This window comes from Pygocentrus nattereri, chromosome 2 (genome assembly GCF_015220715.1).
Source record: "Pygocentrus nattereri isolate fPygNat1 chromosome 2, fPygNat1.pri, whole genome shotgun sequence".
NCBI classification, from domain to species: Eukaryota; Metazoa; Chordata; class Actinopteri; order Characiformes; family Serrasalmidae; genus Pygocentrus; species Pygocentrus nattereri.
The window spans coordinates 14,435,259-14,453,812 of record NC_051212.1 but is presented as its reverse complement, the minus strand read 5'-3'; the positions used below and the strand labels follow the sequence as shown (position 1 = coordinate 14,453,812).

At 39.9% G+C, this 18,554-nt stretch overlaps 1 protein-coding gene across 1 annotated transcript in view; it reads left to right on the top strand.

The window, feature by feature from the left end:
• Nucleotides 1-13,428, top strand: part of LOC108415343 (carcinoembryonic antigen-related cell adhesion molecule 5-like) — a 653,433-nt gene extending 640,005 nt beyond the window's left edge. The window contains exons 13-15 of the mRNA XM_037547406.1: nt 9,584-9,859; nt 12,267-12,515; nt 12,635-13,428. Of these exons, the coding sequence (XP_037403303.1) occupies nt 9,584-9,859; nt 12,267-12,515; nt 12,635-12,804 (695 nt within the window). The 3' untranslated portion in view covers nt 12,805-13,428. The remainder of the gene's footprint in view (nt 1-9,583; nt 9,860-12,266; nt 12,516-12,634) is intronic.
• Nucleotides 13,429-18,554: the final 5,126 nt, after the last annotated feature.

The following is an 18,554-nucleotide window of genomic DNA, read 5'->3' as shown; positions in this document are numbered from 1 at the left end:
TGGTGCAGAATTATTACGCAGCTAAATGAAAAACACACATTTTCCCATCTCACCTTTTTATTTTCATCTGTTCAAGTGAGAATTATAAACAAACAACTCTAAGCTTTCCAACGAACATTTCTAAGAAATAAAAAAAATAAATTAGTGACCCATATAGCCCCCCTTCTTTTCAATAACAGTGATAAGCCTTCCATTCATGGAGTCTGTCAGTTTCTTGATCTGTTGACGATCAAATTTTTGTGCAGCAGCAACCACAGCCTCCCAGACCCTGTTCAGAGAGGTGTCCTGTTTTCCTTCACTGTAAATCTCCCGTTTAAGAATTGCCCACAAGTTCTCAGTTGGGTTCAGGTCAGGTGAGGAAGGGGGCCACGTCATAAGTTTTTCATCTTTAATGCCTTTACTGGCGAGCCATGCAGAGGAGTACTTGGATGCATGTGATGGAGCATGTCCTGCATAAAAATCGTCTTTTTGAAAGATGCAGATTCTTTCTGTACCACTGCTTAAAGAAAGTGTCTTCTAAAAACTGGCAGTAGGCTTGGGAGTTGATTTTGAGCTAATCTTCAACATGAAAAGGTTCAACCAGCTCATCTTTAATAATACCAGCCCATTCCAGTACCCCACCTCCACCTTGCTAGGGTCTGACTCGAAGTGGAGCTCTGTCCCGTTACTGATCCAGCCACGGGCCCATCCATCTGATCGTTCAAGAGTCGCTCTCATTTCATCAGTCCATAAAACCTTTGAAAAATCTGTCTTCAGATTCTTCTTGGACCAGTCTAGACACTTCAGCTTATGTGTCCTGTTCAGTGGTGGTCAGGTTTCAGCCTTCCTTACCTTGGCCACGTCTCTGAGTGCTAAACATCTTGTACTTCTTGGTACTCCAGGTAGGTTGCAGTTCTGGAATATGACAGAACTGGAAGATAATGGGTTCCTGGTAGCTTCACGCTTGATTCTTCTCAAATCCTTGCCAGTTAATTTGCGTCTTTTTTTCTCAGCACGTTTCTTGCGACCCTGTTGACTATTTGCAACAAAACGTTTGATGGTTCTGTGATCTCGCCCCAATATCTTAGCAATTTCAAGAGTTCTGCATCCCTCTGAGAGACTTTTGGTAATTTTTAACTTTTCAGAGTCAGTTCAATCTCTTTTTTGGCCCATTTTGCCTGAAGAAAAAAGCTGCCTAATAATTATGCACACCTTGATACAGGGTGTTGACCTCCTTAGGCCACACCCTCCCTCATTACACAGATACACATCACCTGCTATGCTTAAATCCATTAAGCATTCAAGTTTATCCAGCTTGGAGTTAGAAAATATGCCTAAAAATGATACATTTTCAAAATACTCACTTGCCTAATAATTGTGCACACAGTGTATAACTGACAGCATCTTTCACACCAAACGCATTTCTTTGGACATCAAAAGTATTTCATTCACATTTCATTGGAATTTATAATCTAGATTTTATTTTAAATTGATTGGAAATGCACCGCTTAACTTTAAACAGATGAAGCTACAGACATGAAACACATATCAGACCATTAGCAGACCCAGCTCAAACCAACTAGCCTGACGTCATTGAGCGGTGACGTCAGCATCAGTTCGTAATTTGAATGATAATAATGAATATAGACTCTTTGTGCTGTTGTTGTGGCACAGAGTTGAAGAAAGCAGCTCATGTTAGCTACAGATGTACTCATACAAATGACTGATTTTATATAGACTATTTATCAGCGTATTTATTAAACAGGACAAGATGAACGCAGCGTGTGTTCTTGTTTTTATTTATTATTTTTTCAGGAGTAGCACTACCCATTTACTGAGGCAAAGGCCACTGGCATGTGGATAAAGATGCTGAGGAACTGCTCTGAGAAACAGCTCAACTTTAATAGATGCCGACAGCCGTTACATTATCATTAATGGAACCATAGTCAAGGACAGTCTAACCTTCGCTAATATTTATGGTCCTAATACAGACTCTCCAGCATTCTTCCATTTACTTTTCACAGAGAGATCTAAATTTCCTAATTCCTCCCTTATTCTTGGTGGGGATTTTAATATAGTCTCAAATGCATGTGTGAATTTCTCATCAGCACATACTGGTACAATCAGTCACTCAAACAATACATGTTAGATTTTGGACTGGTGGATATTTGAAGATCACAGAACCCTAATAATTTACATATTACTCCCCACACCATAAATCATCCTAACTAATAATTCCATTTCACACAGAATAATTGACTCTGACATTAGCAGCATCATCTCAGATCATGCTCCTATTAACATTTCTTTTCTTGTAGAACATAAAGCTCTACCCCCTCCATGAAGGTGCTTTAACACCGCTCTACTTACAGATGAAGACTTTGAAAGATATTTTGAAACAGGAATGGAGAGTTTTATTCAAATTAATGAGGACCGTTTTTTAAGGAGTGTCTCTTCCTAAACTAATGAAAAAACAGGCAGAATCATTAGACAAACCCCTTTAAAGCTCTCTATCAAATGCCAAATCAGAAATCACATGGACCAGATGGATTCCCAGCTGAATTTTATAAACGTTTTCGGTCACTTATCTTATATATGATCAGTATTTTATTGAACATTTTATAATTAACACAATTTACAAAGCCTCAGAATAAACAGTAGTAAATATCACAAAGTCAGGAGCAGGGAAAAGAAAGTTACAGTATGTTATTATTATAATTACAATATCAAAGATGTACAACATTGTTTATTTTCAAAACAAAAAGAAAAAATAGTAATAATAATAATAATAATAATAAAACAAACCAACAAATAAATAAAAATAAATAAAAGGAGGGTATATATGTAGTGCTACTACTTTAACAGATGTGACTGGATCATTTGGACAGGTGTGCGCTATGAGGTGGGGTTTGCTGAGTCTGAACCAATATGACCGAGGAATTTCTGCCACTTCTTAAAATACTGATTAGGTGTCCCTATCAACCTGAAAGAGAGTCTTTCATAGGAGGCCACTATTTAATAACTCGTACCATTCACTTAAGGTGGGAGCCTGAGACGACTTCCAGTGTCTCAATAGTAGCCTCCTGCCTACCATAAGAGCTGTCTGGATCCAATCACAGTAATAAACAGTCATGGAAATCAAAGGGCCTGGATCCCCAAAACATATAGGCTGGGTAGATAGGGATACTGTACCCCGATTATCATTTCGATGGTTCTGTGTAGCTGCAGCCAAAAGTCCTGAATTACCGAACAATCCCACATACAGTGAATTAGTGTACCTTCCAAAGAACACCTCCAGCAAATAGGGCAGTCTTTCAAGTTTGCTCTGAATAACTTACTGGGTGTCCAATAAAAGCGATTAATAATTTGAAACTGTACAAGCCTAGTTCTAAGTTCTCTGGACATTTTCTTTGATTTCCTTAGAATATTTAACCAATCATTATCATTGAATGTAACATTTAAATCTTTTTCCCATGCTGGTTTTAGCGAAGAGTGTTTGATGGACTTCTGTAGCAGAATATAGTAATACCTAGATGCTTCATGACCAAGGCCGAGCAAATTAAAGAAATGTTTTTGATCCTTTGCCTGTGGGGGTTGTGTACCAGCCCCAAACACGTGTAAGCAAAGACTGCAAATTTGGAGATACCGCCAACTCTGGTTAAGGGGAAGTCCATATTCATGCTGGAGATGCTCAAAGGATTTAAGAGAATCCCCTACATGTAGGTCCTCCACCATATGAATGCCCTGCAGTACCCAAACCTTCCACAGAAACGGAGACTTGCCAATACATAATTTAGGATTTGACCATATGCTGGAAAGGTTGTTCAAAAATGGACTGAATCCAACCAGCTTTGAGACTTTGCACCATACCCACTGAAGATGTGAAATGACTGGGTGATCTGACTTCACAACAGAAGGACAACTAATAACAGGAAGGGGGTGGCATACATGGCTCTCTATATCGAACCAAGGTGGAGCTCTTTCAGGGGGAAGTGACCATCACACCAAGTGTCTCAAGCAAAAAGCATAGTGGTAGAGCAGGAGATTAGGTATGCCCAGCCCTCCCTGATCCACTGGTTTTTGTAATTTACTCAGGCGTATACGAGGCCGTTTACCATTCCAAAGAAAAACATTACAAAGCTTCTCAAAATGATGAAAATATTTCAAAGGATTGGAGATTGATAGAGCCTGAATAATGTAGTTAAATTTTGGGGCAACATTCATTTTAAGGACATTGGCCTTTCCCCACAATGAGAGATAGAGTGGGGACCACCTGTCTATTTCCGCTTTAAAATGATCCAGAAGAGGTTCTACGTTAACCCTACTCAGATCAGACAAATTTGGGGGGAACAGGACACCGAGATATGTTATTCCTTTCTGAGGCCATAGAAATCGTGAAGAGAATGCTGTTTTAGGGCAATAAGATGTCAGGGGGGGGCTTCACATTTAGACCAATTTATTTTATACCCTGATAGTTTGGAAAATGAATCAATAGTTGTTAAGAGAGAATTCACCGATCTTTCGGGGTTAGAAATAAATGTTAAGATGTCATCTGCGTACAGCATTATTTTATGGGTCTTTTGGCCTATCTGAACACCAGGGAAGTCTGGATTCAGTCTTACAGCTACCGCAAGAGGCTCTAATGCCAAAGAAAATACAAGGGGGGATAAAGGCGATCCTTGGCGCACTCCTCTTTGTAGCCTAAAATATGGTGAAATAAGCCTGTTTGTAACAACAGCGGCTTTGGGCCCTGTGTACAAGATATGAATCCACTTTATGAAGACATCTCCAAATCCAAAAGCTTTCAGGGTCAGCAAAAGATAGCGCCACTCTACCCGGTCAAATGCCTTCTCTGCGTCTAATGACAGAGCAGCTATAGGTTCCTGGTCATTCTGAACATGCCACATGATGTCAATGAACCTTCTGATATTATCTGTAGAGTTGCGCTGATGGATAAAGCCAACCTGGTCAGGATGTACCAGTGTCTCCACTACTTTATCTAATCTCTTTGCTAAGACCTTATCTAGAATTTTTGCATCACAGTTAATAAGAGAAATTGGTCGATAGCTCTGACAGTTATGGGGGTCTTTACCCTTCTTGAGGATGAGAGAGATCAATGCTTCAGACAGAGTTGGCGGAAGAGAACCATTTGCAAAAGATTCTTCATACATATTCAGTAAGTACGGGGTTAATTCCTTACAATACATTTTGTAAAATTCTACTGTAAACCCGTCTGGGCCAGGTGATTTGCCGGTGGTTAAAAGTGTGATCGCATCTACAATTTCCTCCTCAAATACGGGTTTGTCAAGCTCCTCTTTCTGGTCTGTTGAGAATACTGGTAAACTAAGTTTGTCAAGAAAGGATTCAATCTCACCGTCATCCACCGCCAACTCTGTACTGTAAAGGTTTTTATAGAAATGATAAAATGATTCATTAATCTCTTTTGTAGAGGTTTTTAATTCCCCACCTAGATCTCTTATACTGGAAATTGTGCTTAAAGATTCCTGTTTTTTTATGTAGCTGGCAAGTAGTCTGCCAGCCTTATCTCCTTCCTCAAAATACCTCTGCCTGGCTCTGAAAAGAGAGAATTCCACTTTTTGTGAGAGAAGAGTATTAAACTCATATTTTAGTTGTACCAGTTTGAGTAGGGACTCATTCGACAGGTCTATTTTGAATTTATCTTCTGCGACACTGATTCTCTGCTCTAATTCCAACTGTCTTGCAGTTCTATTCTTTTTTTTGTAAGCACAGTGTTGGATTATGTGTCCCCTCAAAAAGGCCTTAGTGCTTCCCAAGCCACAGCCGCAGTTGATGCCGTAGGCAGGTTAGTTTCTGAATACATCTTAATCTCAGCATTAAGTGCTGTTCTAAATGCTTCATCCATCAGCAGACTTGAGTTTAGCCTCCACCGATGAGATTTTATTGTTTGGGTGAATGGTTGCATATAAAGTGTCACGCAGGCATGATCTGAGATTATTATATTCCCAATTTTACAAGATAAAATTGCAGGCATTAATGTTTTGGATATGAGGAAGAAATCAATTCTTGAAAAGGTTTGAAGTGGGGAGGAAAAAAATGTGTAGTCCCTTAATGTAGGACTCAAAGTGCGCCATATATCCACCAAACCTAAAGCTTCGCATAGATTTTCAAGAACCTGCTTTGATCTCCGGGGTTGGGAAGTGGATGGTCTACTCCGATCGAGCACTACGTCCAAGACCTGATTGAAATCCCCCCCTAGAATGACTGGGTGATTACCCATTCTATTCATACTGCACTCTAGGTCTCCAAAAAAAATGGCTCATCCAAATTAGGTGCTTAGATATTTGCTAATATTAATGTTTGTCCCTGGATTTCTGCCTGAACAATTAAAATTCTACCCTTTCTATCTTTAAATTCTTTTTTACATTGAAATTGTAAATGTTTATTGATGAGAATTGCCACCCCCCCGGCTCTTGGTTGAACCTTCACAAGAAAGAACATTGCCCACCCAGTCTCTACAAAGCCTCTTACACTCCTTGTCTGTGAGATGTGTTTCTTGCAAAAAGACCACATCATAATTTCTTGATTTCAAGAAAGACATTACTTTTCATCTTGTAATATTGTGATTTAACCCTTTCACGTTCCATGTGGTTCTGCTCAAACTCTGTGTATTTCCTAATGTAGCTGACATTAAATTTGACATTACAGCAGTATGGTGACCACCTGTCCATCATCTTCCAAATTTAGCTCAGTATGTAAAATGACCAAATCCCCAAGATCGTATTTATCCTTTGAATGAATAGATACACTGGCACTAATAAAAGGAGTAGCAATGACTGGGGTAAAAACAGAAAAACAAACAACCAAACTGAAAAAACAAAACAAGATGATGTAAATAAAACAAATGGGCTTCCACTCTCCTGGCGCCCCGAAAACACACCAACTAGGTCCGTGATCTGCAAGCCTGTGGCAGCGAGAAGGGCAGTGTCACCATCACAACAGCGAACTTTAAACAGTCTCTGTAACTCGACTAAACGGCTCCCTAAACGACGTGACAGGACGTGGGTCTCATTGTAACCTGAGAGCATCGACAAGGACATTATTAATGTAAGCGAGCAAAGGAGCTTAGTGATTAATATTGTCCAGACAACCAACAGAGCGGGATCCATAACAACCGTTCAATCAGTAACTCACTTCTGCACATGCGCAAGTATCTAGAAAAGCGGTTTACATTTACAAGAGACCAAAATTCACGTAAACTATGTATAAACAACGAAGTGGGTGGTTAAGAGCGGCGCTCTTAAGCAGTAACGCACATAAAACCTGTCCGTAACAATATTTACATTACCTTCAAGTTCTCTGTTGCTAAGCCATGTTTAACGGCCAATCTGGCCTACATCAAGTCCAGGACTCCCGCGGTACAATGCGCCATCAGGTGGGGGCTCGGCCACCGGCTGTAGGGCTGAAATGAAGCTCAGCGCGGTGCGAGCACTCTCAAAACGCCGCTCTCCTCCGCCCCCCGTAGCGATACAGAGAACCGCCGGGTATTTCAGTTTGAAAGCTTTCCTGCGGCCTCTTGCATTCTCAACACTTTGCCGCAAAGACACCGTTTCCTTTGAATAGTCCTGGAAGATCCGGATGAGGTTGCCATTCCAGCGGATTTCACCCTTTTCCCTCGCCGCGTTGGGTACTGACTCCTTGTCCTCCCAGTTAAGGAACCGGGTGATGGGAATTCTCTCCGGCCTGTTGCTCCCCATACGAGCGGCTGCCAAGCGGTGACATCGCTCCACCACGAGCCCACACGGGAACTCCAAGCCGAGCATCTCAGGAATCACATCCCACAGGAATTCTGCTGGGCCTCTCCCTTCGCAATGCTCTGGAAAACCCTGAAATCGCAGATTGTTGCGGCGGGATCTTTCCTGCAGCTCCACTATATTGAGAAGCTCGTGTATGCTAGCAATCTCTTCTCGGTCGCCCGCGCCATCTTTAGCGTTATCACGTTGCCTGGTTTTAGGTGGACTGACGCGTTTAGATGCCATTTTATCCAGCAACTGTAGGTCGAATAGCTGCTTGACTCACTCAGAGAGGAGATAAATGTAATCTGAGAGCCGTAATGTCGAAATTCTGAGCAAAAGTTGCAATGGTGCACGGAGGTCTCCCCCTAAGCGGCCATTTCTCAGATTGCGTCACGTGACTCCCTCCTCACCTCCAATTTCTGAGATTTATCAGAAAGCAGTTACACCCCAACACATCAATACAGCCCTCATTACACTGATTCTAAAACCACATAAACATGCTACTGACTGCTCTAATTATCAGCCAATTTCATTAATTCTGAGATAAAACATAATCAGTAAAGCGCGATCCATTAGACTGGAGTCTGTTATCTCCTCACTAATAAGTACGGATAAGACTGGATTTATCAAGGGGAGACAAACCTCAGAAAACCTCATTTGGACCTTTTTATAAACCGATGTTTTAAAACAGAACACTGAAATAAAAAGCCTGCAGGCGAGGCGGGGAGTGTGGAGTCAGGACAACTTAGAAAATATCATTTCAGTGGATTATGGTTCAGTTATGTTCCCTGACTAAGCTACTGAGATGTACCCCTGAGGGTCCCACCACAGTGAGAAAAAGGGTCCTGCCCCAGTGACAGTGTCGTACCGCTCTGAGAGAGTATAGGACTATTTATTTCTGCCTGCATCTCTAGTGTGACCACTTGTCTAGTGTGCATCGCTAAAACGCAGCATGTGTGGTTGTGAAGAGCGACAGTACATGAGGAGTTGAAGACGAGTCGATGAAACAGGTGAACAAGCCTCAGAGGTGCATCTGAATATTTTAAACTTCATATTGAATCTTCCTCCTGAACGACTGACCACCTGCCAAACACCCTGGTATCTGGAGCCTTTACCTGCTGTCATCGGGTGGAAGGCAGGATACGCCCTGGACAGGTCGCAGGTCCATCACACAAACCAAAAACAGCCGAATGTTTTTCTACAATCTCAAAAACCTAAAAACTCAGAACAGTATAATAAAATATTAGCTAACACTTAGCATGCTATGCTATCTCTGGCCAGCAGGGAAGCCGCGTTTTTTCCTCTTTCTCTTTTGAGGACTAAGTGAAAGAAATCACTGTGAGCTACAACTGTGGCTACAATTAGCACTATAGACCAGCTTTGATCAGCAGGGCGTGGCTGTTTTTCCCCTCACCTTTCAGAGACCTGGTGAAAACTATTTCCCTTGATTCCTGATGGGTGAGGGAAAAAACAGCTGCTGCTGCTGGTTAAACGTGTTAGCCAGTTCTTTATCATACCTTACCTGTCTAGTGCACCTCAGAAGTAGAAAAAACTGTGGATGAAACTTCAGCAACTCTCTTTTTTGTCGTCTTCCCCTTCAGGACTGTCTGTATTTTTATATGTAAGGTGTGTTTAGTGGCTTCTGTCAGAGGTTTGGACATTTTTCTGTTCTTAAAGCTTTCTGTGTGTTACTTTAGCATGGGGTTTCAATCTTTAACTGAACTCTGGGAAAAGTGGATTTGTGACAACAAACTGATTTGTTTGGTAGATAAATTGAGTGTTTAGGGTGGGAGTTTAGTCTGAACTGTGTGCTTCATCTCCAACTGCAGAAACACCTAAACCTGAACTCACATCAAGCCATAAAGGAGCCGCACCGATAGGAAATCCAGTGGTTCTGTACTGTAAGCTGGATCAGTCTGCTGGATGGAGGTTTTACTGGTCCAAACACACACAGAGCCCTGAGAACGAGACCAAGACTGAAACACACTCCTACACCATCAGCTCAGTCAGTGTCTCTGATGGAGGACAGTACTGGTGCAGAGCTGGGAGAGGAACCCCAGTCTACTACACTCACTACAGTGATGCTCTCTGGATAAACGTCACTGGTGAGTAGAAAACTTTCTGCTACTGATCTGGTGCTAAACATGGACTATAACCTGGATGCAGACAGCAGAGGTTTAATATACAGAGCTTCATGATCAGTTCACCTTTAACATTTAAAAGTTTTATTAAGGCTGTGTGGGAACTTCAGATCAAGCCTGCTGTGTGAACAGGAATGTATAAAGTGTCACATGGCTAGTTTTGGTTTGACTGACTCGCTGCCTAAAAGGAGAATTATACTATATATTTTTATATTATTCTGATTCTGGCGTAATTTAGTCATTCAGATGTGAACAGAGTCAGAATGTTTTGATGTGGAATGATGCATTAGAGAAAAACTTAATCACTTATTATGTCTTTACAGTGGTGGTGACGGGAACCAGCGGTCAGAATTACAGCAGTTTAATGTTCTGTCCTAAACCACCAGTGAAGCTACACATGTTTTAATGTAATGTTGACAGTGATATAGTGGTAAATATGAAATATGAACAGCCTGCATGTACAATCACAATCAAAATGATTATTATTATTCAGCCCCTTTACAAATTAGGTTTATTAGAAAAAAATATGTTTCAGCTGTTTGCAAAAAAACAAACAAGAACAATTTAAATAACTAGATAATTAGATAAGTTAGATAATTGGAAAATAAATTGCTCAGAAAGAAACCGTATCTTTTTATTTTGGCTCATCTCTGAAACTCTGTTACCCGTGTGTTGTGAGGTTTACACCTGCCTTACCCTCTTTATTTAATACCGTCCCAAATTTTATGCACCTAAAGCAACCTATTTAAAACATTACATTCATTTGGGCAGTAGCTGTGTTTTTGTTTATGAAACAGTGTAGTTTAGTTTATTTCTGGTAGCACCACACTTGCTAGTTAATGAAAATCACAGAACTTTCTGCCTCTACATATCAAAACAATATTTAGCACAACTTACTGACAGTTATGACGCTGCTGTCACTTAGTAACAGGCAGACGCACCCAGAACACCAAATCTGATTGAAGTGCCCGACCCCGGACTATACACAATGTTTTATCAGCTGCCATTGTAATCAGCCCTTTAATCAGCCTGTGGGATCCCGCTTCACTGATTTTCTGGATTTTCTTTCTCCTCCTGCCAACGTGCTGCTAGTGTAGAAAGTTCTACCACCCAGGATCAACAAATGATTGAGTATCCACTGTTTCCCAATTCAGGAAGTGTTTAATATGGATACGCACACTAGGAGACTAAATAGAGGACTAAAATGATCAAAGAACTGTCAGAACTTTTTCCAAAACCACAGGCGTTGATCTCACACATCATCAGGACATTCATGCATTCCCAGGCTGAGCGAGGGCTCAGTCTCTCATCTTGGATGCGTCTCTCCCAGCTGATGTTATTTTCTTCTGACTTCCCTCTGGCAAGAACTTTCAAAGCAGCACAGTGTGCATCACCCATCAGCTAACACTGATTGGCCCTGTACTCCCTATTTATATTTATATTGAATATATTGCGTCTTGCACCTTTTCCCACAGCACAGGGACATTTTGTATCACGGTTTATCTAGAAAATTCTATAAGATGTATCTCATAAATATAACTGTTCTGGGAAAGTGTGTATATATTGCAGCTTTACACTGTAGTGTTCAATAGTTTACTGTTTGTATTTCCCCTCTTTTGATCTCTTACATTGATCTCCTGTATTTCTCTACATAGTACTACACTTAACTACACAGTGTAATGTCAGTGCAACTACTGCCCTCTATCTCATTCTTCTCTGACAGTCATCTGGATGTTTGGTGACACTTTTTTATTTATTGTTACTTGTTGTCTGGTGTATTTGTCTAGTATGTGCAATACCCCTCTTGTGTGTGTCTCCTTCCCCTGTTGCCCCCTGTGCACTTCTATTTACACTTATACTTCAATACGTAGAAGCATGCTGCTCTAGTGAATACATTTAATTGGATTTTTGAATGCCCTCTATTCTAAATACATATGAATATAAACCAAACTTGAATATTGAATGAGGCCATTGATGAGTTGGACATTGTTTTCACACAAATGAAATACATTACATCAGCCTAAGTACTTATACACATTAAATATATTGATGTAATGTATTATAATAATGTGGATGTTCACATTTGAATCAAGTAAATTTAAAGCAACCTTTAAGCAACTTTTTTCAGTTTAAAGGCCATCCAGATGGAAGTAAAATGACAGAGTAGTACCAGTAAAAGAGGAAGTTACTCCAGGACTAAACTACTGAAAACCTTTTTCTACTGAAAATTTTACTGTGTGAAAATACATAAAGAATTTGTATCAATCCCACATTTACATATTTAGATCTGTCAGTACAGAGATCTCTGAGTTATAGTTCCTGTATTCTCTACAAATTCTTTCTTCAGTGTTGTTCTTACTCTGTCCTGCAGATGGTTCTGTGATTCTGGACAGTCCTGTCCATTCTGTGACTGAGGGAGATCCTCTGACTCTGCGCTGTTTATATCGTGACCCAAAGCCCTCAAACCTCACAGCTGAGTTCTATAAAGATGGATCACTCCTCCAGACTCAGACTACAGGAGAGATGACCATCCGTACTGTCTCAAAGTCAGATGAAGGTCTCTACCACTGTAAACACCCAGAGAAAGGAGAGTCTCCACAGAGCTGGATCTCAGTCAGAGGTTTGCTGATTTTAACAGAAAGCATTTCAATTATTTATTTGTATTTATTTGTTTTTTATTATTTTATAATATCATCCGTCCAACACTTACAACACTGCAGTTATTTCATTGTGTTTCAGGAGCTTCGTTCTCCGTCTTCAGTCTGCTCAGTAGTTTAATGGCAGTGTCTCCGTATCTGCTGGTGACCATTGTGTTGGGGGTCAAATGCTACAGAGCTCAAGGTGAGAACTCACAGTCTTCCTGTGGGTCACTTATAACAAACACACTCAGATGGACCTTTCAATATTAGCTAATATTCCCTATTAATATATGAACTTGAGCTTTGACTCATTAGTAATGTCCATCACTGTGTATTTCACAGCTAGACCTGATGAGGAGAACAAGCAGTGACAGAAGCTGGAGCATGATGATGAGTGTCATGAGTTTTACATTAGAATTATTCAACTGTGTGTTTTAAACCTCTTTCTCTCTTATTCACAATAAATCAGGTTCATGCTTAATGAATATTTTTGCACGTCTTCATTTGTTTGTCACTATTAATATTTTTATTTTTCAGTTCTGTCTTTATAAACAGTTGATACTGGCTTGCTTAAGCACAGAATATTTTATTGTTATAGTGTAATAAACATTGTACTTTCATCATAAATATGCAAGAGTAGTGTTGATGTAGTTTAATTTATCTCCTTTTAAAATATAATCACATTGGAACAGTTCGCATGTTTTATCTAAGCTAAGAGTTTATTCATTTATTAAGATGTATTTTTCTTTTATAATTGTTTTTGTAGTTGTTGTCGTGGTATTTTATCATCTGTAGTATCTTTTTTCAGTCATATCTCCTTTCGTTTGAAGGCTAGACATAACTGAAGTGTGATTCTGTACCGTTTGCTTTTGATTTTTAATAAATTTTAATAATTACAGCAGAATTATTGTTCTTTCTATTCCATTGATGTATCTACTCCAAATGTATGAGGCCTGATATTAAATATGTTTAGTATCCTTATTTTGGTAGTAGTACCTACCACTCAGAACCTGTATGGGCATTTCATATGTTCTCGAATGGTGTTGCCTCTGTGGACTATTTCACTCCTAACTTGTTGTGAACGTTCAGTTGTTCTCTGTACTGTAAACGCTGATAATCTCTGCACAACTGAACTCACAGACATCAACAGATTTTGATGACCAGCGTACTTTGATGTGAAAATGCACGTCTGTAGTTGAAGGTTGTAAGTTGCATGCAACATATTTTCTTTGTGACTTGACAGTTCAAGATCAAGGTAGTTGCTAATGTGTTGCTAGGTGCTTGGCATGGTGTTCGGGGTGGTTGCTATGGTATTACAGGTGGTTGTTAAGCTGCTGCCACATGATTGCTATGGTGTTGCAAAGTGTTTGGTATCTGAGGTGGTAGCTAAAATGTTGACAAGTGGTTGCTTGGGTGTTGCTAGGAGATTGCAATGTGCAATCACTATAAAGAAAACTACACACATTTAAATGGAAAACAATACACAATAATACAGGATAACACTGATAGAGCAGATGCTACTATTACAGTTACTGAAATACTTTGCAAACAGCACAACTCTGAGCGAGTAAGGAAATTAATAACTGATATCATAAATATGACATGGCTGGTAAACTGATGGCATTAATTAATATGAAAACAGAGAATGAGAAGCTGAAGATGACGGCTGCTGAAGCAGAAGCAAATGAGCAGCTCATGGATATTCATCTGGATGAGACTGAGGACACCATGGAGAAACATCTGGATACATACAGGAACTGAGCTGATGATGTGATGATAATACAGCAGAAGAACTGCTGGTATTCAATTAATATAAGAGCAGGAATTCAACTTAATAAGCAAACCAATAAGCAGAGCATCCAACATAAATAAAAAACTTTAGATTCACGAGTGCTGAACCACTGAGAAAGTAAGATCAAAGAAATACACGTCACTGTCTGTAATTGTAGAAGTAGAAAGTGAACCTATACAGTAAGTGGAGCTGATAAAATGGACAATGAGCATAGAAACAAGGGGTGGTCATAATGGTATGTCTGATCAGTGTATGCTGATGATGATGGACTCAGGACAACACACATATGACGATGATGATGATGATGGTGACGATGATGGACTCAGGCAGCACACATTATGATGATGAAGAATTAATGATAAAAGACTCACATGATGATGATGATAGACTCATGATGAAGACATGACATAGACTCAGGACAACACACATGATAATGATGATGGTAATGATGATGATGATGGACATGGGACAACCCACATGATGATGATAGACAATACATACATTTCGTACCATAATGAGCTCACAAAGGTCCAAAAGAGAGAATAATCTCTATTTTTTGTGATGGAGAAAACTAAACTCTCAATATCAAAACCAAAGATTAGCTCCATTAAGATTTACAGGTTATGCTCCTGTGTGCTGTGGAGCATGTTAGTTAACTTTTGTTCTAAGTAGTCAACATTTGAAATTTCATTGTAAGACAAGCTTTGATTAGCTGATGTGTTTTTTGGCCTGAGGGCTTCATCGCAGTTGTTGCCCTCAAGAAAGCCACGACTTGGGAAAATCGGGAGATGTGACACATTATCACGGAATAATGACTCAGCAGTTCTCCTTGTTTCATATAGAACAACTTTTGATTCCATTAGAAAACCATTTGCATTTAGAGTCGCCCACTGGGCACCTGTTAAACCATTAAGATCCTTTACATTCTGATATCAACCCATCAAAAAGTCAAAACGCATTGCAAAACCATCAGGAATCAACAGAACCACGTAATGGTTTCTATGGATTTTTTCAGCTGGGCTCATGGAAGTAAAGTGTGAAGGGTGATTCTGCAAATACGTGTCTGCAGTGAGATGCTGCAGGAGGTACAGTTAAAACTATTTGATAATGAAGAAGCAAAATCCATTTTGCTGAAACATAGTTGTGACTACTGTTCTAGTAAATGTCACTGTATGACACATGTGATGGCAACAAAAGTGTAACAGAGACATTTGTATGTGAGTTTGTGACTCACAGGGAAAGATCTGATAACAGTGGCCACAGAGCAGTGCTGAAGAAGAAGTTACACTCAAGAAATGACACTAGCAGGTACGTATGGTTCTCTGTGCACCTGTCATCCAGTCAGAGTAGCCTAGAACAATGTTTCTCAACCCTGGTTCTGGAGGCCCACTGCAATTTTTTGTGTTCTCCTTGCTCTTGACACAACCCTGATCTAACTAATCAATTCATCAACAGCCCAATATTGAGCTAAAGTGGCTGCATTAAAGCAGGAAGATCTCTGAAGTGTGCAGGGTGCTGGGCCTCTATGACCATGATTGAGAAACTAATGTTCAGAGTGCAAGCGTTCATGGTTTGGTTTATGTTCTATTTCAGTTTTGTGGGTTTGACCAGTGGAGGAGGTGCTAAAAGGCCTTTTACTCTGATTGTCACATTGTTATGCACATATTCACATCAGTCAAACTTCCTGTGGGATGTCCAAAGAAAGAAAAGGACTTGAGTTAAAACAAAGGAAAATCAATAAAATCCCATTCTGCTCACAGATAAAGTCACATTCACTAACAATTAAAGTCTGGATTCAGATATTCAGCTTTAATCAGCAATCAGTGTGTAATGAACAGAACACACCTAAAACAAAACCACTCACTGTTTTATAATTCTGAGCTGTTGTCTGCAGTACTGTGTACAGCCAGGAGGGGCATTTCAGCACAGCAGGCTCAGGAGGACATGATAAATGTGTCAAAGCCAATTAGTGTTATCACTAATCAACACTAGACAAATCTCAGAATCGCTGTACTGCCCTACAGTAGAGCTGCTTACAGCACTTTTCTCCAAGAATCTCTTCATCATGATGTGTAAAAGTTCCGTTAGGACTAATCTGTGTAGGAGAATGATGATTTATCACTACTCAGTGTAGAGAATATAAGAAGCACTGCACTGCAAAATACCTTGAAAAAAACCAGTGAACACTGGATAAATAGTTCTAACTGTATTCAGTATTGTATTCATTACATAAAACATATTCAGAATACATTTACAATACATATTGATAAAGCATGTGATAAATGCCGTATGTTACTTTCCAGGCAACGCAGCCCAGCATAACACTGATGCCAAGTTTATCACTTGTGAACTTGTGCACTACTGAGGACACTATTAAGTTCCATCATTCCTTAAAAGAGTTTAGTAACACTGAGGTTAACCCCTCAAATGGCCAAGGCCCACCAGCAGGGCCAAAGTTTAATTACACACTAAGAATAGCTCAGCCAAGTTACATTGAAGTCCCTGTTCTTAATGAATAATAAGCTTTAGTATGTAAAAATCCTGGGATTTTAAGGAGTAAATTAATTCTATTAGTCCATTCACACTGATTTTATAAGTCTATTCAGGCTGTAGCAGAGCTCAGTACCACTGACATTAATATCTGATGATATCATGACATGCTCAGAAAAGCATATTGTGACACATCACGATTTAATTTATAATGAGAATGATAAATATTGTTATATTGCCCCGACCTACAAATACTTAATTTCTGTAGTCTGAATATTTATTCCAAATACTTCTGCTACATTGTAATACAGTTACAGTATATCCCATTGCATCCCATCCCTGTGCGTTTGTGAACGATTCTCACAGGTAGTGTCTCTTTCCTGCCAAACGAGCAGAGCCATGGAGCTCAGAGGTAGAGGCCCAGCATCCTGTGTTTGCATGTAGAGCATAACCACAAATACAAACACAGAAAAACAGTCCTATCTCATGGGTCGCATAGTCAGTCTATGAATATAATGTCTGAGGCTTTAGAGCAGAGGGAAGTTATTTAGACAGTTGAGGTTTGACTTTTTTTGGAAATCAGTGGCAATTACATCTTCAGCTAATGAGGATATGAAACTCAGTGATGCAACACAGAAAGCTCTGTGAGACAGTAGACCTCAAGACAACGAGGTTTTTATTTAACATTTTACTAAAACACTGAATTGAGAACAGAATATTCTGAATACTGTCTGTACAAAATAAAGACACAGAACTCTCAAGACTAAAGATCAAGCCAGAAATCTCTGCATAATAATTCATTCAGATCTGAATATACACAGTCATGTAAAAGTAATTACGGAAGCAACATTTTACTGTCTCAAGAATATATCAAAGTTAAAAAAATTCACATCACAACAAGACCAAGAAAAACTAATTCATTTGTCTTCAGCAGGCCGGTCTGCTGCAATGGTCTCTTTACTGGCCCTCCCAAGTCCACACTCAGACAGCTTCTTCAAAATGCAGCTGCTAGAGGCCTTATGAGAACTAAGAGATCTGAAAACATTACCTCAAATCACTGCACTGGCTATCAGGTGAGTACAGAATGGACTTTAAAGTGTTGTATTTATATAAAAATCACTGAATGGCCTTGGACCAAAAGACATTGCTGATCTGCTTGTAGTTTACAAACCCAAAAGACCTCTCTGATCTCAAGGGACCAGTCAGTAAGCAGCGCCCAGAACCAAGCAGGGTGAGGCATCATTCAATCATTATGCTGCCAACTGCTGGAGCAAACTCCCAGATGAGGTCAGAAATGTACCTCATGCTTGAACCTCATGCATGGTTCATGACCTCAAGCATGATGAACCTCATGCTTGAGGTCACTTAAATCTGACTCATAGGTCTGTGCAAAGGCAAAAAGGGGCTCTTCATTCAGGAAAGTTGCACTCTTTGGGTTCAGAGACTGCAGCCCTTTCATAATCTCACAGCTTTTCTTTGAAAAATGCCTCTTCAGTTCAGTTATGAGACGGTCAATCACCTGATAGAAAAGTGCTCTGGAGATCATCATCATCACAGTTTCTCTGGCCTACAGTGCTCATCACCAGTGAGTCAAGACATCTTGAGCTGATTCTAGGATGTCTTTTATATTGTGTTTGTTCACCAATCTTGCATTGCTCAGCCAGCTCCTCAACCTCTTTCCATAATTCCCCAAAGTACTTTTCATGTCTGTAGTCCTGGAAAGTGTCTGTAAGTGCAC